At 45.8% G+C, this 21,269-nt stretch overlaps 2 protein-coding genes across 2 annotated transcripts; both read right to left on the minus strand.

Annotated features, from left to right (window-relative positions):
• Positions 1 to 2,333: 2,333 nt before the first annotated feature.
• On the minus strand, positions 2,334 to 7,150 carry bsdc1 (BSD domain containing 1). The gene is made up of 11 exons (XM_080011840.1): positions 7,131 to 7,150; positions 6,211 to 6,265; positions 5,969 to 6,085; positions 5,456 to 5,623; positions 5,135 to 5,189; positions 4,673 to 4,788; positions 4,344 to 4,412; positions 3,725 to 3,809; positions 3,177 to 3,641; positions 2,570 to 2,673; positions 2,334 to 2,471 (listed from the first exon to the last, which is right to left on the minus strand). Exons 1-11 carry the CDS (start codon positions 7,139 to 7,141, stop codon positions 2,442 to 2,444), a joined length of 1,275 nt encoding a protein of 424 aa, XP_079867966.1. The 5' UTR covers positions 7,142 to 7,150; the 3' UTR covers positions 2,334 to 2,441.
• A 3,705-nt stretch (positions 7,151 to 10,855) lies between these two features.
• Positions 10,856 to 11,632, minus strand: olig4 (oligodendrocyte transcription factor 4; the record flags this gene model as incomplete). The annotated part of the gene is made up of 1 exon (XM_080012918.1): positions 10,856 to 11,632. One exon carries the CDS (start codon positions 11,630 to 11,632, stop codon positions 10,856 to 10,858), a length of 777 nt encoding a protein of 258 aa, XP_079869044.1.
• Between the last annotated feature and the right edge of the window lie 9,637 nt (positions 11,633 to 21,269).

A 21,269-nucleotide genomic window follows, 5' to 3' on the forward strand; every position in this document is an offset into this window, starting at 1 on the left:
CTCCTCCACGGCCACACCCACCACAGAACCTGATATTGTGTGCGTTGGGAAAGAGAAGAGTGAGTGGTGGATACTGTATACTCTGGAAACCATTATGGTAGTGATGCTGTACTGCAGTGTCACCTCAGTCATCACTCAGGTGCAGGTTGATGACATATGGATTTCTAACATATATATATATAAATATATACACACACACACACACACAAATAGACAGAGAGAATTTTCACAAAGAATGAGCACAGTGGTGTGATGGAGAAGAGCCCTGACATGGATGCTGCTGTCTCGACAAAGGAGTGGCACCTTGTGACTATAATTAAGGCCGCGTGGAGCAGCAGCGCCATCGTGTGGAATAACATGCCCCAACAACTAAAGCAACAGTGAGTACACATGGACACGTGTTAAGGGAAGGAACAACCGGTGCAGAACAAAATAAAAAGGTTTTTGATCAACTTTCGCTCTGGTCGGCAGAGGGCGCTCTTTAGCCTAGGGCGAAATTGTGTGTAACGTACGTCATGAATCTTCAAATATTATAGACAGACAATAATTGTGGGCAGAAATAGCAAAAGAAAAAAAACAACATAGCAAACTTTATGAATTTAAGTGGTTAAATAAGACGTATCAATGCAATAAATGATTTTTTTTCATTTTTGGTAAGAATATAGGAATATAATTTAAGTGAAGTACATTGAATTGGGGTATAAAATAAGTTTTGTTTTTTTCCAGCTCCTTTATATACACACACACACACACACACACACATTTATATATAGACATACAGTATATACACAGACATAATATTCAAAATTATATATACATACACACAAATATACACACACAGACACAAATATACACACACACACACACACACACACACGCATATACTATCTATGCTGTATAGAAAGAGATAGTGAGAGCGAGAGAGAGTTTCTATTTTTTTCTGAATGTTGAATGTCGTACTGAGCAAATACTTTTTTTTCCCCCTCATGACATCAAACAAAATTAATCAAACAAAAATGATAAAGATATGTTTCTGAACCGGTAAAATGGAGCAGATCTCCTCCATAACTTGGTCCCGAGGAATAGAAGAAACCGCATATTGGCCACGTTTTCTTTAATGACTGCCCATTTGAAAAAAATAAAATAAAAAATAACAGCTTTGATTAGTTGAAAGTGCAAATTGTGAATACATGGAAATAATTCAAGACATGCAACTCATTTTCTAAACACAAAGCCCCAGTCTATACTAAAAATATACAACTGACAGTTACCATCTGCACAACGGTTCTCAATGTTATTGCAGACATGCATTACAAAGCACGTATGAAATGAAAATGTGATTAAGCATTTACAGACATATAAATACTACATCCCATCATTGACATTAATGGCAAAGGAAATGGAGGAAAGAAACATGACTACAATAAGTGTTTCGTGAGGTTCCACTACACCCTGGTCTTTGTGCATCGCTGGCTGAGGAGCCATTAATTCCAAAGAAACTCAAAGTTAATGTCCGTAGTGTTGTTGTTTACATTGTGACTGCAGAAGAGGCTTCCTCCAAGGCCCCAACCTCTGGCAGCACCACGCCAGTGATAGGTGTCATTCTCTATACTGTCAGAAAATCACGTATTTCTCGACGATAAAGATTACACGAGATCCCATCCCCATCCAGCTCCCATCCAGAATGACAGTACAAAGTAAATACATGAATTTGAGCTAAAGAAAGTGAAACGAAATGTTCCTACCCTTTTGAATATTGAGTTGCATAAGATAAAGACATCCTCAAACTACATGACAAAGGGGTAACGGAGTTAAATTAGGTTCACCAATCAAGACCGACTTGCTATTCATTTCATCTCAGAAAGGCGATAAGCAGCGTTTACAGTTTACGGCTATTTCGCAGACTGAAGGAAAAGGTAATTTTCCTTGTTATGCTCATACAACGTACATCCTTGTATTTAATGGCATGAAAAAAAACAACAACAAAAAAAAAAAAAAAAAAAAAAAAAAAACAGAATACAGCCTCTCCACTGCTGTTGCGAAACTATTCACATCCTGACTTGTCGCTCGTTGTCCCTCGGCTTAATCGGAATTACAACCTCAACGCTGTGGTTCCTAAAAAGTCTGAAGTCGCGCCGAGTAAACAAGCGATAGCGCGGTGCGGTCGCCCTGGTCTGCGGCTCATTGCGCTAACCGGTCTCTGGCGGTGCGGTCTGGTCTTATTGCCCTGGTCTTCCTGTCGCACCCCCCCCCCCCCCTCCTCTCTCCCCCCACTCCCCTGCCGGCGGGCGATGCGTCTCAAACCCGCCGGCCGTGCCCCCTACGCGAACAAACGTGACATGGTGACGACATGGACAAAGAGTTAAAACACGTTAAGCATGGTTCGAATGCCGGGATTTAGCTTTAATAACAAGCACAGAAAGCTGACGCTGCGGCTGCCCTCAGTCCCAGTTCTCCCAGTCTTCGTCCAGCTGGAAAAGGTGGGGGGGGGGGGGGGGGGGGGGAGTTAGTCGTCTCATTTTTTTGATGGCGACAGGCTTTTAAATTCATCGTCAAGTCAAACGCTCACCTCTCCGGAGGCTTCCACTTTAGACAGCGCCAGTTGGACCTCCTCTTCCGTCATGTCCAGGTCAAACTCTTTCTCCCAGTCCTCGCTCACGTCGGTGCTGGAACCTTGAGTTAGAGGGTAAACGATCAGAAAAGGCAGCGAGGGCAGTGTGTGGGCAAGTGTCAGAGAGTTCTGTTCCATACTTCAAGACCTTTTTGGACGGTAAACGATCAATTTCAATAAAGTGTTAAAGTACTATTTATTTAGTACAGGGCTGAGGTACTGTATGTATTGGGTAGAAACTAGATGATTCTATGAAATGCTTTTAGAACAGTTTCCTTCAGGGTAGGTAGCAAGGTTGGAGTTTAGGAACTGGAATAAATATAAACTTTGTTCCCCCAGAATTTCAGTAAAGTAAGTAAACAAAAGATATTGAGAAAAATACATTTAGAGGACTCAATGACAGCTAAGAAGCTAAATTAAAGACTGTTTAAGGACCTACGGACACCCTGCTAACACCCCCTATTTGCTCCGACTAAGTCGAAGGTGCGGAAAAGGAAGAACTAAAGCCATTATCAAGTCGGTCCGAAACCCGACTCCACCACCACTGAGCTTTGATGCATCGTACCTTTTTTTCCGTTGTTTGAGGGCGTGGACTTCCCGCTGTCGGAGTTGAGCTCAAACACCCTCAGGTCCTGCGGTCCCTCCTCCTTGGAGGTGTCGGGTCTGACAGCAGGGCCGGAGGCCTGGCTCGCCCTACCGGCAACGGTCCCCTCGGGCCGGCCTTTAGTCTCTGCCTGCCCCTCGAGATTTGAGCGGCTCTTTCCAGAGTTCTGGTCCTTCTCCCGCGGCCGGTCCGCCCGGTCCTCCAGTTTGGCCGCCGACATTTTCTCCGGCAGCTCGGTGGCGGCGGCCGGCTCCAGCTTCGCCGCCTCCAGCACCTCCAGCTGCGTGGGCAGACTGACGCTGTCGCTGCTGAGCGACAGGGTAGCGTCGCGCTCTGCACCGGGCGACAGGGCGGCGGGGCTGGCCGCATCCTCCAGCGGGGGTGTGAAGTCGAGCCGAGATGACGATGTGGCGCCCAGGAATTCGTCTGGCGTTGGGAGGAAAGACGCGGTTAGGGACGGGATTCAAAACCGGCTGTTTTCGAGGGCATTGTTATTGTGGGATGCTTACCCTCGTCCTCCTCCTCCCAGCCCAAGGTCTCTGCATGGGAGGTCTGCTCCGCCCGCTGCTTCAAGGCCACTCTCCTCGCCTCCTCCTGAAGACAAGTGGAGACCGTTTGCATCAAACAGCGGGACACACCATGGCTACGATGCCAAAATATGGATTTTCGACACATAGTATTTTACTACAACTCTGGATACCAAAGCGATACACGCTTTCTCAAGGGAGACATGCCTTTACCATCACTGCGCTGTCATTGAAAACTTCCTTTCTCGTTCAAAACACCAAGTTGATGAGATTAAGAACGAAAATATTCCAGCAAGAAAAATGTCAATGTGGCTGTTTTGATCTCATATATAGTAAGTGCTGACGGGATGCTAGACTGAAACTGACGTGATGAGGTTTTGTTCATTAAGAATACCATGTGTGGAAATATGGTTCTGGTCAAAAATCGATGAAAATCATCCTTTCAAAAGACGCATACGTTTATGCTCTGAACGTCTCAGCTGCAGCAGTAGGGTACATCTTTGACTGTGATTTGGCCAGCAGGGGGCACACAGGATGCAGCACTGAGTCAATGGCTTGACAACTTTGAAGGGCATTCTGCCTGGAGGATCTTCATATTTACCTGGTCCAGCTGATAGACTTTGTAGAAATACCTCTGCCAAAATTCGGAGTGTGACACAGCTGCTGGTACCTGAGTAAGCAACACAAAGCATCAGATTATTATTAATACCGAATAACGCTGTGAGCGCTTTATAACTGACATTACATTACATTGCATTTAGCAGACGCTTTTATCCAAAGCGACTTACAATTATTCAAACACCGACGGACGCAGCCATCAGGAGCAATTAGGGGTTAAGTGTCTTGCTCAAGGACAATGTGACAATGACAACAATGCCCATGACAACAATGTGTAACAACAGATCTGTACGCGCTGAACGGACATCGCACCATTTTGCTATAGAGGGCTCGTATAGATGGACTGCCGACAAGAAGCTCTGATATTTCGCCTTTCCTCTCCTCCAAACTGAAAGTGGACAGCCATTTGTCAAACTGCTCCGGTGGACCTGGACACGAACAGCGCGGGATGAGAACACTCCATCATTAAAGACAAATTATTCATTCAATTCAATACTTCCTCTGTCCTCTTCCATGGAAAGCCTCAAAATATCACATTTCAATCTTATAAAAGACATCAGATGTCCGTCGAGCAAATGCGCTGTTAAAATACACAGTTAAAATAGCCTAAATATCCATGGAATGCTCCCCGAAATCCAAACATGACGATACATTATAAAATGGGATAATGTGCAACTTCAGAAACCAGGACAAATCGAAATGCCACCAGTACTGGAATTGTTTTATCCGTCTTTAAGCTTTGCAGAGTCGTCATTTCCCTGTGAACCGTCCTACCATCGGGCTCGTTGCAGTACGTGGCAGGATCGGCCTGTAGACTGTAGAGACGAGCCTGGGGGAAAATAATATAAATGCTTAGACGCAGCTTTCCCTCGACCACAAGCCCGTCATGTGCTCGCTTTCAACAGCCCTACAACACAGTCCGGCTCAATGCAACAAAATGCAATTCACGCTGAATGAAATTACTGTGGTATCCCTTCAAAAGACACAAGATCGCACTTGTGTTTATTATACTTTTGCAACTTCCTGTCTGGTGGGGATTTTCGAATTCACCGTGCCAAATCCAAACGGGCGGAACTTGACCAAGCGGAAGCCTACCTTGTTGCTGTCGTAGACCTCTGTGGTTCCCGCTGGGGTTGCCACCAGCGTGATGACATCACAGTCGATGGTTTTGTCAGGCGGCGGTGCGAGTGTGTCCGTTATCACACCCAAGAAGCTCGAAAGGCTCTTCTTCACCTTTTCTGTCGTCTCTGAGGAGCCCTCCACCTACACACAGGGTTCATTCTGGCATTACAACATTTTTATCAAGGACTTTCAAGTACTTTTTAAACCACAATTTTCTCCTGACACAAAACCAACACAATTAATTTCCAATGTAATCTTTATTAAAATACCTTATAATCTTAGTCTCATTGTCTATTATTTATATTAATATATATATGGCTAGATATCTTCTTCTTCTAGCTTTATATTATTAATCTCATTGTCATCTACTGATGATCAGACGGCATGATCTTCTCTATGGATGAATATAATTATTCCTTTTGGCAGTTTGCATGTTTATTTTGAGGGAACTCTAAAAATTCATACAAGACTAAGGCTTGAAATTACCGCAAGTTTGTTTCGGACAGCGCTGGCCGTGGCCACGATTGAGCAGGCAGTGTCATGCTGCACCACATTGGAGAACTCTGTTAAATCCCGCTTGATGAAATCCAAGGCCTCGGACGACTAGAAAAAGGAGAAAGCGACAACGGCAAAGAATGACAACGACTCAAGAGGACACCATATCATATGCGGAACAGGTGATATATGTACACAAGCACTATGGACTTCCACTGTAGTCGGAGACACACCTTGTCTTTGACGGCCTGGAAGCTCTGCTGCAGCCAGCCTCCCCACCAGCCTTCTCTACAGATAGATACACAGATGTTTTATCGAGTCCCGGTGGGAACTTGCAGCGTTACACATCCATACAGTATGCAATAATAATAAAATATATGTATGTGACAAAAAATCTCTCGAACTTGAACTTAAAAGTAATAAAACATGACACAAACTGGCCATATGCAATAAAGCCTAAAAATTGACTACATACAGTACACCCAAAAATAGCATGAATAGAAAAAATGTCATTATACAACAAACCTAAAACGTAACTTAAAAATAGCAAAAGGTAAAGTGACAACACAACAAGCGAACTAAAGATTATTATTACATGATTATTGCTATTATTATGTATAAAAACGCATCGTGAAAAGGTCAAAATGCTAAATATTGTTCCTTTAACTTCAGTTCAGTGTTGATTGATGATTATCTTTGTGGTATAATGTTGTAAACTTCTCATTCCTCAGTACGTTTCCTACAGAGCTTGGTATGCTAAACTTATTAGCATCACTTGGAGTCAAGCTCACTGTTGAAGTTAGTCGGCAGTGTAACCTGCACTTGAAGTGAGCGCACATGTTGAATAATGTTCGTGTAGGTGTTTGGATCCTGCGAAAAGTTTTAAATCGGAAATTAACGATCTGCACACAAACGTGTCGACACCAAAGCTAACTCCGTGGCTAAGCTAACGCTAGCCAGCTGCTTCAGTGTTTTGGTAAACAGAAAAAGACTTCCTGGTTGTCGTGCGCGGCTCGGGAATTCGCCGTTTGCGCTAAACAAACTCAACCAACTCGAGATTCACAAGCGACAGCATGCGACACGTGTGCATCTTGTTTCGCTGCATAGTGACGCGTAGAACCTAAAAAAAAGTATTTTGCGACTTCTCTCTCACCCTTCAGCCATCTTCACACGATGGCGTCATCACTATTTACTGAACTCTCACCCCGGCGGGCGGATCGTAATAAAAATTAAAGACGTCCCATAGAATAAATAGTCCACCTCCACCGCAGACTTTCCGCTTGAAAAATACCTAAATTTCAACGTTTATTAAGTTTTTTAAACCAGTCGATATTTATTAAAACTACAAACAATGCCGTTCAATTTCTACGGCAGCCGCAAAGGATCAAACTGACCAATACGCAATCCTCTAAGTAGGCAATAACGTAGGTATGATGAAGTCATAAACTGTAATAATACATCATATATTGTACAGCAATAAGCAAAGAGAAAGAAAATGGCTAAACTTTAAATTTCATAAATACACTTTTATATTAATTAAATAAGTAAGTAAATAATATCTAATAATATATAATAATACTACACTTATATATACTTAAAATATAATAATTTTAGTAAATACACTTATAAATACACTTATAGAGTATATGGAGATAACATAAAAATGTCATTGAATTTAGTTAAGTTTAAATTAATAACAAAAGGTTATTAAAAGTTACAGAATGATTACAAAAACATCACATCATGAACACAAAAAAACGAAGTGACTCAAAGACAAGTAAATTAAATAAGTCAATCAAAGACACCCTGCAAAAGTGTGTTTTTTAGAAGTGTTTTTTTTGTAAATTAAACTATTAACTGACCCGGCATTAAGTCATTTAGACGGGCGCTTCGCAGTTTGGTGTCAAACCGGAATCTCCTTTGACCTCAGAGCAGTAAAGAGAGAGTCACTGGCCGCGCTCCGGCCACCTGGCTATTCAGCGATCTTGTATGTGTCCAGGGGGCGAAGCCGTACAGGAACCTGAATGCTATCACGCCCCAAAGCTCACCCTGTGTCAACCTGCAGGTTGCGACTTAACAGTTAATGAGCATTTATTATTATTATTATTTTTTGCATTTTCATCGGACTCCCTACTGATATCTTTTTTTGTTTTCCCCTCGCAGAATTGTTGTGTGCACGCACGGATGTGTGTTAACCAGCTCCCAGCTGTGCGCTCCCCTCATCAGTATTCTGGGTGAAGAGGAGACAGGCTTTGCTGAGCCTTATATCAAAAAAGGTCAGACAACAAGCTTTTGGAGGAGTGTTCTCCCTTAATTGAAGTTCCCCCTTATCCAGACACTGCACAATATGTGCGTATGTTCTGCAATATGTCCCTCCTGTCCTGCCCCTCAATCCCCCTAATTGGATCTTTCAGTCCCCTAATTAACGCTGTCGATCTGGGCTGCGCAGAGCCAAGTTGAACACACACCTCTTTATTGATTACGATCTACATTTGCTAATCCATCTGTCCCCACAGCAGTGAGATGAGCTGCGATGATCTGGAATTACATACAGGAGTGGGATCGTGTAACGTTGGTCCCTGTGTCGCTGTGTTGCTGAAGATGATTTTGCTTTATTTTTGTTTTCGGCTTAGCGCTATGATGCCAGCATAAGTAATTTCTGCCGAGGAGTTTATATTTTGTTATATTTTTGTTCTGATTGTACAATGGTTTGGTTCATTGTATGGTTGTATATGGAATTAGACACTGTAATAGTGATTTATTTTGCATTGTTAATTCCTTGAATCCTCCTTAATGAAATTATACATTAAACTATTGCTCAAAAATTGCAATATGCAGCTCATAGCTCATGATATTGTGTATAACAGTTTAGTCTACATAACAGCATGACTTAATAATCTTCCCGCTATTTGTTAGTATGCACGTAGAAGCACTCTGCTGACAATACGGGCTGAACATAATGGCGCATAGAGGCACCGTCCATATTGGGAGATTTAAGCCACAGATCCCTGACACACCACACACACTTCACAGCCAGACGCGATGTACACACTCCGTCCTGCACACGCCACACCGTGGGTTAATACCATCTGGTGTTGATCAGGAAACACCAGCTTTGCACAAGTCAATGTCTCTAATTATCCACCTAGAGCAAAGGGAGGCCACTTCCTACTAATCCCCACAACGTGTTCTGCTTCCCATTCCCACCTGTGCCCAGATAAGAGGGGGAGGGGAGGGTTGGGGGAGAGGGGGGGCTTGTGGGAGGACCCGGGCTCCCTGTGTCAGGGGACCGGGGACCAGGTGATGCCGTGGCTCCAGTCCCAACGACAGAAGCCCCGTCGCCGGGCCGGGCCAGCAGCTGCCTCCCCCCACTGGGACATCCTACAGCTGACAATCCCCCGGCACTGACAGGGGCTCTTTACAGTGTCAATAGCCTCATAAATTAGAGCTAACCGCCTTTGTGGGGAACAAGGTGTCAGGCCTTTTGGCTCGACGGTGCTTGTTACCATGATGAAATGTAGATTGAATGGAGGGGGTCTGTGTCCGAGGCACGAGAGCTCGGCCTCCCCCGGCCTTTGTGTTCTCTGCACGGCTATTGTCGAAAACCTTTTCAGGGTCCGCAGGAGGGGGGAGGTTGGGTGAAAAGGGGTAACATCTCTTCATTTCTGCTGATCTCCAGCTCATCTGTCAGCCGTGGGAGGATAAGCATGTATTTTACACGCTTGATTTGTTGCTAAGTGAGGGCCGGCCAATGTCGCATTGTTTGACTAAATTAAGTTCATGGCAGTGAGCCTTTGTCACGACTACATTTGCGGTTGCTTTGATTAAGTTTTTATTTCAGTCATCAAAGTGAGCTCTGATTATTAGCGGGTGCGCCCGCCTCGCCGTGTGCACCATTAATGACACCAATTGAAATATTAAACGGAAAATATTGCCCCGCAAGGTTTGCGCGTTGAGTGATTACTCTCCTCCGATGCAGATTTGACGTAATACATTTATCCCAGCTCACAGGGAACTTTGACAAATCCTTTGGCTGGGAGATGACAGGTTGAGAGACGGCTGTTGTCCCTCGGCCGCGTCAGAAAAAAACTGACGCGCCGCCCTGGCGCCTGTTTTGTCCTTTCATCCATTACACCCTGTTGAGGTGAAGATTGATGGTCCCCAAGCTCAAAAACACCACATTCAGCCTCTGCGCAGGAGCATTGTCTGACCCTTCTGTCCCTCTTTATCCCAGAGTTAGGCCTTCCCAAAATCTGCTCTGCACTAACCGCCTGTCTTCAAGACAATGTCCTCACTTCAGCCGTTCCCCAACTCTCCCTTTCGCAAACACAATCTCATTGGTCTCTGATCAAAGAAGTTTGAGTTAAACTTCTCCGCTTATTGCAACTCTTTGTTCTTTAAAATATGTATATTTTAAGTAGTATTTGAAGAGAGGTTATATAACAAATTTTCGGCTTAAGTCGTCCTCGTTTAGTTTTGCAGCGTGCGACATGACAGTTAAAAAAAAAAAATAAGGAAGTGGAGGGATGAAAGAAAACAAGATTATTTTGTAACAAAAGTTTAATTTAAGAAAATAGAAATTCAGTACCATTGGACACAGCCTTTTTTGTCAGTTTTCTTGAGTACAGACATCAGATAAGTTAAAGGCAAAAAATCTTTGATATTATGACATAGCTCTAGTGCATTTATGCGTAAACATGGTAAGATAGATGGTATAATGATAGCAGCAGTTCCCATGATAAACAAGAAATATACAATATGTACAATAAGCTCTGGCACCCACCAGCCTTTCATTAGTTCAGCGGACAACTTTCTGTGATCTTCCCAGTTGACCATGTCCATCCAAATGGCAGAGTTCAGTTTTAAGAAACAAGTTTGTCACTTGTTCATGGCCAGGCTGTGCAGGGTGGAGGTGGTAGTGGGCAGGGGCTGGCACAGTGAGCAGGGGCAGGGCATGCCAGGGAAGTGCCTGTAGGACCCGGCCAGGTGGAGGGGGTCCTTCAGAATGCTCTGGACTGGAGGGTGGAACCCGAGGAACCCGGCCGACGGGGGCGAGTGAGGGGCGGGAGCCGGAGTGGAGGTAGGCGCGTGGTGCTGGAGGGTGGAGGCCGTGGCGCCCACCAGAGAGTGCAGGGACTGGGCCAGCGGGTGGAGGGGCAGAGGCACGGTCGGCGTCGGAGGGTTGATTCTTGTGTGGGCAGACTGGCGGCTCTGGGCGGCGGCACTGCCACCGTACACGTCCCCCACCAACTTCTTCATCTCCTCCAGGGAGCTGGACAGCATGAGGATGTAGTTGCGGGCCAGGAGGAGGGTGGAGATCTTCGACAGCTTGCGGACGGAGGGTCCCTGGGCGTAGGGCATGACCTCTCTCAGGCCGTCCATGGCCTGGTTCAGATCGTGCATCCTCTTCCTTTCGCGGCTGTTGACTTTCAGCCTCAGGTCCTGCCCCTCTTCCTTGCTGACGTCGGACTGGCCCTTGGTCTTCCCGCCCCCGGCGAGGAGCTCCGTCCTCCCATTTCCCCCCTCCCGCTCGGCCCTCTGCTCCTGGCAGTACGTCTGGAACATCTTGTTCGAGAAGAAGCCCCCGACAGAATCGTCCACCACCAAGTCTGGGGAGGAGGAGCGGCTGCAGGTTGATCCGGCATCGGAATCCATCTTTGAAAAAAAAGATTGCAAAAAAAACTAAAAAACGCAAACTAAAAAACAATAAAAGTTGAAAATCTACCAAAGCCCTGTCGGATTCTCTTGCTCTCGGCTCTCTTGCGTAATTTTTCAACTAGGCCGCAGTTCTCTAGGGCCCGCGGTAACTTCTCACAGAGCTCTGTGGTGTAAAATGCGCTGATGAGGCCTGTCCACCGGAGTGAGCCTGGCGTAACTGTCACCCTGTGGGCCCGCTGCAACGCATTTATACAGCCGTCCCCACAAAGGAACAATAGGGCGCATAATGAGACCCTTAAACCCGCAGCCAATTGCAGAGGAGACACACTTTCACCCCCTCGCACCTCCTGTGTCTACACCCCCCAGCTCCCACCACCACCTACGTCTCACCCACATCCAACCCCCCTCCACCCACCCCTGCTCTCTCCCCCCCTACACATTAACCAGGCTGGAGCTATGTTCACAGTGTTGTGTTAAGGAATACCAGCAATACTTAAAAACTAAAGCTTTCAATCAGAATAAGAGCAAGGGCATTTGCATAATTCAAGGAATTTTACTCTGCATATTTGTCTATAAAAAGGTTAATAAAATAAGAATTCCATCCCATATGTAGAAAATATAAATCGAATTATTTGCCTCTCCAGAATATATACCTGCAGCTGTTTTTGCCCAAGAGTTTTTCATTGCCTGGAGGCTAAAACTATGGGATGATTTATATGTGAAATGTGAATCCCATTGACACTGTGGTTAAGGGCTATATAAATAATTTTGATGTGACTTGACATTCTGGAGCTATAATGAATGTTGAAATGTATTACTAAATTGAATTGTATCATAAACGGACCATAATAAAACCCTATTAAACCATAATAAAATGTATGATCTCACATATCATCTAATTTATTTTGTAGCGCCAATGTTTTTATATGTGTTGTGTAGTTGGCAAATATTTTTTAATTAAGAAACTACATCAATAATTATTGTGAATGAAACATACAACTAAATATATCCTTTATTCCAATTGTTGATTCAATTATGAAATGCCCAGAAAGCCATGTTGCAAAGTACACTTCATTTCATTTAATTTACTTAATTTACAAAAAGGTTCATTCCGTGACATGACACAAATATTAATTGGCGGTCAATAACAGATTATGCATTGAAAACGGAACTCGGATTTACATTATTGGACCTGTGATAGATCGGAGCAGATGACGACTCATATGTCATATTACGCCACTTTTCCCAATACAACCTAAAGGACAGGCCCAGAGGTCTCATTTACATTTGGTATCCATGACACAGCTCGGACAGAGGTATGAGGCTCCCTATGTGGCACTGAAACATAGACAAGAACACTGTTAATGGGAGACTAGGTACAATTCAAGCAGGGCTGGGGACAAAGGGGCTGGATTCAATATGACTCAGGTCCCAAACAGTCTGCGAAATCACATCACTATCAACGGAGGGGGGTCCTGCCGCGGGGAGGGGGTAGTTAAATAGATACTAAGGAGTGGGCGCAGTATTGTCTCCCTCTAATTCAACCATAAAGCTCCCCGCAGCATCGGGCCGCTTCACTTTCTCAGGTCCTGCGTCGCATGGCTCCAGGCCGATTGTGCAACCCACCCCCCTGCACTCTTGTTGAAGCCTGTTTGGATATCGTAGATCTCGGTTTTTACTTTTTCCACTTTCTGGCATTTTCATTAGTGATTTTTCAAATTTGCACTGTAAGCTTGTGCTGTGAAGGAAGTGGGGTGAAGGGCTCCTGAAGGCTACCTGGCCTCATCGACGGAGTGGAGACGTATAAATTCCTTCCGGGCGTGATATCCAGATGTTCCATGTGTTGATCTCATACGTCTGAAACATCGCCGCTCATTTTTCCTCTCCCTCGCGTCGGCGGCGAGGTTGAGAGAGGGCGTCTTTTTTCTTCTTCTTTTTTTTTTTTTTTTTTTACAGTTCAGCCCAGGAATTTCCTGTCTGTTTCTGCCAAGCAGCCCCTCCAGTCAACAGCGGCGGAGGGGAACCAGGAGGGACGGGAGCGCGCGCTAGGGCTTCAAGTCCAGCAAACAGAGATCCGCGAGAAGGCGTGTGAGCGGTTCGGCCGTTTTTTTTTGGAGGCACCACTGAGCCCCGGCCTCGGTGCAATGTCAATGCCCGTTCATTCAGCGTCTCTCGTTTTGAGTGAAGCCTCTTTTTTTCCCTGTTTGCTTTCCTTCTGGCTGGCGCACGGCGGGACGCCCTGGTTTTTGTATTTACCGAAGCCCAAGCGGAGGCTCCGTTGCGGCCGTGGGTGTCTTTGTGCAGACTTGATGACGGTTGTAGAATCTGGCAGCGTGTGGGAGTTGTGTCCGCCGGGATCACAGGGAGTCCTTGGTTCACAAGTGTTACTTTAGGTAACTCGATGGACCCGGGTACGGCCCTGACAATGGGATGCTAAGCGATTCTGCATTGTCGAATCACACACACACACACACACACACACACACACACACACACACACACACACACACACACACACACACACACACACACACACACACACACGTGCACACATGCACACACACACACACACACACACACACACACACACACACACACACACACACACACACGCACGCACACACACACACACTTGGGGGCCTGCAGGATCCCCATTAAGGCTCCAACGGGTTATGGGTGGATGGGGGCGGGGTACAAGTTGGCCTGAGCCAACTTTTACTGATATTTTAATTGGAGAGCTTTGAGAGCCAACTTGAGCCATTTATTGGGAGCATATGGATTTTCCCATCGTTAGGCTCCGAGCCAAAATGGCTGCTGGAGACTCCCCTCCTAATTGGGTCGGATCCTAATTAACTGTGTTGGACACAATGGTGCCAGTTTTATTCTTATATCACTCCGGCTGGCTTGTGTTTCACTCAACGTCTCCCTCGCTACCTTTCACATCTCGTTCTTGCGGGTCGGGCGATGAATGCTCTTCTTGTCGAATCCAGTTTTGGCAGTTACGTCTAAAAAACGATTTTGAGCCACGTACATGTGGCTGAACAACCACATAATGTTTAACAGCGGTAACAAACAGAATGGGCGTCTCTGGACCAGAGAGGGTTCCTATCTGGAGAGGGAAGGGCAGGTCATCTGCCCTTCCCGACTCTGTTAGCGAATGTATGAGCCGGTTAAATCCCTTTCTCGCTCTCATCCTTATTCTTATTCATGTGTTTGCCGAGGTGAAGGGCCACACAGAGAGACACAAGAGACCCCCGGGTTTTGCATCTCACGAAATGAAAGCGTAGCCACCCGACATGTTTCCATATAATCCCTCAATTTTTAACCCCGTGGATGAGTTTGTTTGACTTTCCTCTCGGGGCAGTGCCTTTTCAGAACCGCCTCCCTCCATTCAGCGGGATCTGCGGCAGCATATTTTGAGGGTTTAGAGACCCCCTTCTGCCACCTCGTGGGGCGCACCCGCGTGAAAGTGCTCAGGTGACCAGAAAATTAGGGCATTATCACAGACATATGCTTGTAGTGACAGAGGATCAGGTCAGATTAGGGCTCATCATGGCTCAATAAATCGCTAAGCTGAGGAGTAAACGCAGTGTTGTGTTGTGGTGTCGGGGTCCCGTCGGCCTTTGTTGCTCATTGTCTTACAGGATCGGGGGCTAGAACCTCTGTACACAAGCCGAGCATTGATCTGGACGTATGGATCTGAGGATACAAAGGACGACACCCTGCAGTAGGCCACTCAAAAAAATCATCACACAATGATAGATTGACCACTTTTCAATCCGGGGGTTATCACAATGGTGGTTCCCATCATTTACAAATGTTTAACAATGTTCCCAGCCATAGATATCAGAACAATTTGCTTTTGAGAAACTTTGGAGAAACCACTCACTCACTGCTGCAGCTTCTCACTGTGTGAAAAAAAAACCTGTTAAATCTCCTTTTTGAAAACGAGATTCTTGTATTATGGTCACATGTGTCTGAGCATGTTTTTTGAAATTGTTTAGAATAATAGTCATGTCAGATTGGACTTAAAACCACATTTTGCAATTTCTGCAGTACATCCAGATCTATATGGCTGTAGTCGGTTTGCCAGTAAGATGAGGCGCAATTTCCTGTTTCTAGACTTGCATTAGTGTCGATGTAGCCAAAAGTCTGATTTCGGGAGTGATTTCAGGAAGTGCAAAAAACTGCTAAAATGCATCGCCTGCGATCATTTATTTCTGGGATCACATATAAAAACCGTCTGATTACTATCACAAGCTTCTCATTTTAAAAAAGGAGACTCGTGATTGTATATTTACTTATTTTTGTGGTTTTGGACCGTACCACGTTGGACGCACAGTGAGATGCTGCAGCTGAGAAGTGACTTTGTGGAGTTCGTGCTCAGAATAGCAAAAAAAAACGACGGGAACCAACATTTCAATAAGGCCTGCGTTGAGAAACGGCAAACAGATTAGGATAGTAGCACAACCACCGTGGGGAGGGAGGGTGATATGCGGTGCAGATTCGGGTGATGCACTTCATTTACGGATCAAATGGCTCTCCCCGCGGTACCGATGTCTGGTGGTAGGAGATATAAAGTTGTTTCCCAAAGTGTCTGAACGGGGGCGACAAATGTTTCTCGGAACGGGAAGCGGCGGCCTTTGTTATCCCTCACCATCGGGGACAAACGGCCTCGCTGATTTATTCATTTACACTGGCTGAAACAATCGCATTATCCAGTGCGCAACAAAAAGACACAAAGGCACTATGAAAATCCCCCAGGACGTTTATGAGTCGCTAAAGAGTCCAATAACTTTCCCCTTCATCTCTAAGCGGCCGTGGCGGGGGGGCATGCTGTGGCGGACCGGAGGGGAGACGAGGGGGGGGATCAAGGCCCAGGAGGGTGATTGTGGACGGGGATGAAAGGAGCGCTCTCCTCTTGGACTGAATGGATCCTGGTCAGCAGGCTGTCCCATGCGCTGACCTGCTCCATGCTGCTACAGCTTCATAAATTACCCCAACTACCCTAGAGGGACGTGGGTGGGGTGAGGTTGGGTAGGGGGGTGCCAAATGAGAGGGTAGGGAGAGAAAGAGAGCGAGTTATTTGGGTGAAAGGGCCGATAATATTGACAAGCAGACCTTCGTCAGGAGGTGGAAGGCCTGGTCAGATGTTGACCTTCAGGGGGCCGGGACCAGAAGGATGGCCGCCTCCTTGGCACTGTCATCTCTGCTACGCGTGTGGGAAGGAGGTTTTTACTGTAACGGAAAGTTGTGAGCGGCACGGGTATCTCAATGAGTATATGTGCAAAGAAGTTCTTAAAGCTTCACATCATTTTCTGGACGTGGTTTTACAAGGTTTTACAAACACCTGTAACAGATATATTCATAATGGACCCTAGTGCTAAATTGTGCCGTATGAAAGGAAGGGCACCCTTGGTTCTTCATATAGGAATATTGGTACATTTATCAAGAGGCCAATAACAATAACAATAACAAAACAATGCACAAATCAGGACACACGCACGCACGCACGCACACACACACACACACACACACACACACACACACACACACACGTATCTGGTTAGTATTGTGCTGGTCACACTTTTGAACAGTTGGCTGCTCACTGGTGCATGGTGATGGCTTTGTGTCTCCAATCTGCACACTTCTGCCGCTCACTGCCCCCCATACATACCCGCCCCACCCCACCCCATCCCGCTGCCCTCAACCCCCCCCCCCCCCCCCCTTTCCCTCCCTGTGTCATCCAGTCTGATACAACAGGGACCTGCCACCCCAATAATCTCCCCCTGCAACGCCCAGGCACGACTCCCCGCTTTTCATCAGCTCCATTGTTTCAGTGTGTGTGTGTGTGTTACCTCCGCTTGTGCTCCCTCGCCAAGGCAACACACTCCCCCCCCCCCCGCCAGTCCCCGTCCCATCTGTGGACAGGCCTGCCATGTGTCCATTTAGGAGGGTGCCGGCGGCAGCAGCACCACTGTATGCGGAAAGTACATGATGCTGTCTTTTGTGTGGGGATCAGCCCTGGGCTACTTGCCGCTGACCCAGGGGTCACCGTGCACAATAACCCGAATGTTGGTGGCCACTGGCTCTCCTCATTGGCCCCGTGATTGACGAGCTGATCAATGGTGTGTGTAGGCTTTGTGTGTGTGTCTGTGTGTTTGTGTGTGGGTGTGTGTGTGTGTGTGTGTGTGTGTGTGTGTGTGTCTGCGGACATGTGTGCTTGTTCTCCACACAGGCTTGTCCGGACCCATTGAATTGAAGTGTCTGCTCTTCTAAGTATTTGGTCTTTTCATGGCCTCAGACCAGTTAGTGACACACAATTGGCCTCATTGGCCGTTGGCTTGATGAAGTGAAATGAATAACTGCAATTTAGCTCAATGGGCACATGCCATGTCATGGTATTAAAAGACACTGAAAGAAAGCTTTATGGAGCTGTATTGCTGTAATACTTCAGACTTGGATTGTATGGCCCCCGAAAAACCTTTGTACATTACCACACCTCTTACCGCAAGGCTTAACCCGAGCCGTAAAACCCTGCTGAATTTTAAATCGTATTGGGCTGACATGTCAGCTTGAAAAGTGAATTCAAGATCAATTATTTATAATCTGGTCTCATCCTGTCATCGACATCTCTTAAATAATATTTTATCTTTTTATTTAACCTTTATTCAACCGGGAAAAGTCTCACTGAGATTAAAATTTTCTTTTACAAGAGTGTCCTGGCCAAGACAGGCAGCGGCACAATTAACAGGGTTGCAGACATAAAAAAAACACATGCAACAATTTACAATGAAAATAAAGAATAAATTATAGAATTAGAAAATATCGAAAATATTCATCAATAATTGTCACAAGTCAACAACATCAGGGATAAAACAGGCGCAGTATGAATCTGTCAAAACATCTACATTTCTCCTTTCGCCTTCTCTCCTTGAAGATTAAAAAAAACACACACACACACACACACACACACACACACACACACACACACACACACACACACACACACACACACACACACACACACACACACACACACACACACACACACTCATACTTGACTTACCCAGGGGTCTCAGGTGGAAGATTACAGACTCACATTAAACCTTAATTCAAATATGCCTCGCTGTGAATTCTAATGAGTAGGTCTGCTCTCATGGCGGATTGTCTTCCAGGGTGCGACATAACTCACTGATGAATAGTCGTCCTCTAATCAGTTCTGTCTATTCTGATCCCCCCCACCCCAACAACACACACACACACACACACAGCCACACACACACACACACACACACACACACACATAAACACACACATTCTTGTACTGGTATCAAAATCAGGTCAGAGTAAATATACATATATGGTATGGTAAGGAAGGACCTATATTCCTGGTGCACTTCTAAACCAATGTGATGATTTCCCCTGTTTTGTGTATTGCCACTTTTAGATTTTTTTCTATCTATCTATCTATCTATCTATCTATCTATCTATCTATCTATCTATCTATCTATCTATCTATCTATCTATCTATCTATCTATCTATCTATCTATCTATCTATCTATCTATCTATCTGTCTGTCTATCTATCTATCTATCTATCTATCTATCTATCTATCTATCTGTCTATCTATCTGTCTATCTATCTGTCTATCTATCTATCTATCTATCTATCTATCTATCTATCTATCTATCTATCTATCTATCTATCTATCTATCTATCTATCTATCTATCTGTCTATCTATCTATCTATCTATCTATCTGTCTATCTGTCTATCTATCTATCTATCTATCTATCAATCTCATGTACTTTTTTCAGGTCCCCATGTACCTGCAAATGTAGTAATCGGGCTCACATTAAATATCATGAAGTCCACTCTGGCCCTGCATTATTTTGATATCTTAGAAGTCAGGTGTAACAGTTTTTTAGTTTTCTTACTCATCCTCTATGTAATTTCACCCGTATCTATCTCTGTCTCAGCTAAGCCAAACTCTCACCCACCGTGCAGCAGCAGTCGTACGGGCTCCAGACCCACCCGTGTCACGAGGGCCTATCAGGAGGTTTACACCACCTTTGTTACCGATGAAGTTCTTTGTTTCGCTTTTTCCTGTCCCGGAGAAGCGCAGGCCTCCGAGCTGAGGCCAAAGCACCGAGCCCCGCTGAGTGTGGCATTAAATATCAATACACGTTTACGGTGGCCTGTAAACTCTGCGCCGAGTGTAAGAGAGAGAGAGAGAGAGAGAGAGAGAGAGAGAGAGAGAGAGAGAGAGAGAGAGGGACAGGGATTCTCTCAATGAGACGCGAGGAGACAAAGTCAAAAGTCAAAAGTCTTTGTTCAAGCCCTTACGGTAATTCCGTCCATGCCTTTCCATGTGACCTGTCATCTTTGTTGGTGTTGTGTGTTTAGGATTCCTACTCATCCTTATCAACCACTGGCATTAAAGAGTGTGCATCATCATTTAAACATTCCTCCTCTGCGTTGTTTCCAAACGAATGTATTATTCATGATGATATGTTGCTTCCCGATAAGATTTAGGGATCAGGGAGGAATTAAGCGGTGTAGATTTAGAGGCAGAGTACACAGCGTTTAAACAAAAGCTCTCCTTAAAAGTACCGCCTTAGTGACTGCGTGGCAGTATATTTGGGGGGACAGTGGGCAGGAGGGGTTGCACCCCTGCACCGGCCCTTAAAAGATTAACCCGCGGTCCCACAAAGGCACAGGGGGCTGTGGGGCCAGGCAGGGGTGTGAGTGAGTGGGCCGCTCGTTGGTTAAACATTGGCCGTCCCGGATCCCCCCCATCATTGTCTAGTTAGGGGGTTCGACCCGGCTCCCTGTTAGCGCCGCAGACACAGATCTTGGCAGTCGGAGCGAGCGGACACAAAAGCGATCGCGGCCCCAAAGGCTGGGACGGAGATGTATGATTATAGGGTGGGGTAGGCGCCACGTGAGGTCCCGGGCTGTGAAGCCCAAAACGGGGACAGATTGGACAGCGCAGAGCCCCCCTCCGGACCCACTGCTTCTGTGTGCGTCTTGACAGTGATAAACGGGACACGCGGCCTTCCAGAACAACAAACAGACCCTGCCTCATTTCCCCAATGTGGGCGAGGGCAGGCATAAAGGAGGTGCCATCCCATTAGGGCCTGGGCTCAATGTCGCTGCGGCTGGGGTGGATGGAAGGGGGGCACCGTTTCTCCAGCATGCAGGGCCACTCGACTAGGGGACCCCCAACCAAGAGGGGACAGCACCGGTGTTTTGTTTTCTCAAAAAAAGTATCATAAAAACTCTCCTTAATTGGTGCTCCATAAAATTAGCATCTGCAAGCCGATTAGATTTCCTCTCTCCTCAGCGACTATTGTGCGCTGCGGTGACCCCGTCCCTTCCATTCACTTTCAGCCCTTTCACTTTTTTATTGGGACATCACCGAAAGAGGAAACTCGTGTAAGATTGTACCCTTTGCCCTCAACTTCCCCTCCTCCCATTTTAGTTAACCAAGTCCCTCTCAAACAATTGCCTTCTGCCAGGCCCGCTGAAAAGGAGGCTCATGATAAGATACAGAATTTTGTTATGTTAAACTGGCCAGAAGGGAAGATTCTAACATCAGTTTCATCAGTTCTTTCTGACTTGTTTTGGG

This window comes from Zeus faber (assembly GCF_960531495.2).
Source record: "Zeus faber genome assembly, chromosome: 13".
Taxonomy (NCBI): Eukaryota; Metazoa; Chordata; class Actinopteri; order Zeiformes; family Zeidae; genus Zeus; species Zeus faber.

What these genes read in the sequence shown, in the direction of transcription:
- bsdc1 (XM_080011840.1), bottom strand. An exon ending in AGGTCTACGACAGCAACAAG is followed by an intron (nt 5,190 to 5,455) that starts GTAGGCTTCCGC and finishes ATTTTCCCCCAG; the next exon opens with GCTCGTCTCTACAGTCTACA. An exon ending in CTCAAACAACGGAAAAAAAG is followed by an intron (nt 2,674 to 3,176) that starts GTACGATGCATC and finishes CTCTAACTCAAG; the next exon opens with GTTCCAGCACCGACGTGAGC.